At 43.8% G+C, this 2,241-nt stretch overlaps 1 protein-coding gene across 1 annotated transcript; it reads left to right on the top strand.

Annotated features, from left to right (window-relative positions):
* The first annotated feature begins 21 nt into the window (after positions 1-21).
* Positions 22-1,581, top strand: LOC109863451. Its single transcript, XM_020443720.1, has one exon. It carries the CDS (start codon positions 22-24, stop codon positions 1,579-1,581), a length of 1,560 nt encoding a protein of 519 aa, XP_020299309.1.
* The last annotated feature ends 660 nt before the right edge of the window (positions 1,582-2,241 follow it).

The raw sequence follows: 2,241 nt of genomic DNA, 5'->3' as shown, positions 1-2,241 counted from the left end.
CTTTCAACACTTAAGGAGACTATGGAAAAAGCCCTTAAGATCACGCAAGACTGGTGTCAATCAAAAGGTCTTAAGGTGAATCCAGCAAAGACCAAGGCCATGATTTTCACCAGGAAATATAAACCTGAAGCCATAGAGCCGCTAAGACTCTNGCACAAGGAAATAGAATACGTCCAGTCGGTTAAATACTTGGGAGTCCANTTAGACACCAAATTGAACTGGAAAAAACATCTTGAAATAAAAAGANCTAAATTCCATGCCTCTTACTGGGCATGTAGGAGAGCCATGGGCAAATCCGGGGGCATCAAGCTAAACACTGCCCTATGGATATACAAGGCGGTACTAGTACCGAACTTAACATATGCTGCTGTTGTCTGGTGGCCTAGAGTGGAAAAGATGGAGTCAAAGAACTTACTAAAAAGCCTGCAAGGTAACTACCTGAGAGCTGCAGTAGGGGCTATGAGAACGACACCAACGGAGGCGTTGGAGGTGGCGCTTTGCATCCCACCTCTAAGTCTGACAATCATCAGTGCTGCCAGACTCACAGCATACAGGCTAAGATGCCAGGGGGGGTGGAAACAATTCGGGTTGGGCCACACCAGACTCGGGTTTCTCCACAAATCCCCTTTCATCTATAAACAAGACAGAATATCCAGAAAGTACCAGGTGGAAAAAGCGTTTTTCATAAACCTAACCGCCAGGGCAGACTGGAAAAATAAAAATCTTCAGATCNAACCGGGCGAACATGCATGGTTCACTGATGGATCTGGAGCAAACGGCCGCTTTGGAGCAGGCATTTACAGCCTGGGATCCAATCACAGAGAGTTTTTCTTCCTAGGTAAGTTGGCCACGGTCTTTCAAGCGGAAGTCCTGGCCATCCTGGAATGTGCAAGACTCCTACTCTTAAGGGAGACAAAAACTAGGAGGATCAACATCTATACAGATAGCAAAGCAGCCATAGGAGCTCTCGCTAAGACCACCACTGAATCATCAGTGGTTTGGGACTGTATGCAAGCTCTAAATGAACTGGGCAAGAGCAACAAAATCACGCTAATCTGGGTACCTGGCCATCAAGGTATCCAAGGCAATGAAGTTGCTGATAGTCTGGCAAAACTGGGTACCCTAGAGGAACCAGCCTGCCAGAAGGTTGGAGTACCCTTTGCTGTAGGGAAAAACTACATCAAGGACTGGCTGAAGCAGGAGCATAAAGCATCTTGGCAAAAACTAAAGAGCTGCCGCCAAGCTAAAGACCTGATGACTCAGCCGTTGCCAGGTAGGACAAAGGAATTACTGACAATGAATAAGTACAAACAAAGATTGAGTATCGGTCTACTCACAGGGCATTGGGCCTTTAAGGCACATTTATTCAACCTAGGCCTAGTTGAGGAGAGTAGTTGCAGATTTTGCAAGGAGGAAAAAGAGGACAGCGTGCACATACTGTGCCGCTGCCCTTCACTAGTACTCAAGAGGTTCAGATTCTTAGGCTCCATGTTTGTGGAGCCTAAGAACCTGAAAAGATTCAAGATCGGCCATCTGTGCAGCCTGGCAGCAAATGCCGGGCTAAATCAGTATGGTCGTTAAATAACCAGCGGGAGTCGCAGAGGATCATGAGATCTAGGTGACACTAAGGGTCTTGATAGCCCCCCGCTCATTCTTATCTATCTATCTATCTAATTATAACAAAACCAATAGNAGGAAATATCAGCATGAGTTTAATGCAATAAAGGTAGCTGGAAAGCATTCACGATATACAACTTTTAAATTGCTTGAAATAAATATATTCTCTTAAGATAACAATCGATGACAAAATTACTCAAAACTACTTTTTACTACACAATACATATACAATAATCACGACAACAACGTTTATATTAACACATGCAGCGCACAATGTACGCAGCAAAAATGTACGAGATATTTTCTCTTATATTTCTTTTGCTTTGACTTTTGATTAACTTTGTCATTCACTTTAGTATGAGAAAAATAATAATTTTACTTATTACTTACGAGACATATCGACCTCCATGGCGTAACCTGTCTTCCACTTTTTTTCAGCGCTGCCCTCGTTTTTGTCTTTGTAACTAAAAGATGACAAGCGCGACGCGGGCGCGATTTACGCGAAACAATTAAAAATCGCGTATGTGTCGCNGCCACGCTGTGCGCTGCATTCGTTTTCCGCGATTACTGCGTATATTATGTATTGTGGTGTATTGTGCAGTGAAGAGTTGTGGCTTTTTTTTG

This window comes from Pseudomyrmex gracilis, unplaced genomic scaffold (assembly GCF_002006095.1).
Source record: "Pseudomyrmex gracilis isolate BER0280 unplaced genomic scaffold, ASM200609v1 scaffold_5059, whole genome shotgun sequence".
NCBI lineage: Eukaryota > Metazoa > Arthropoda > Insecta > Hymenoptera > Formicidae > Pseudomyrmex > Pseudomyrmex gracilis.
This window is presented reverse-complemented; position numbering and strand designations above follow the sequence as displayed.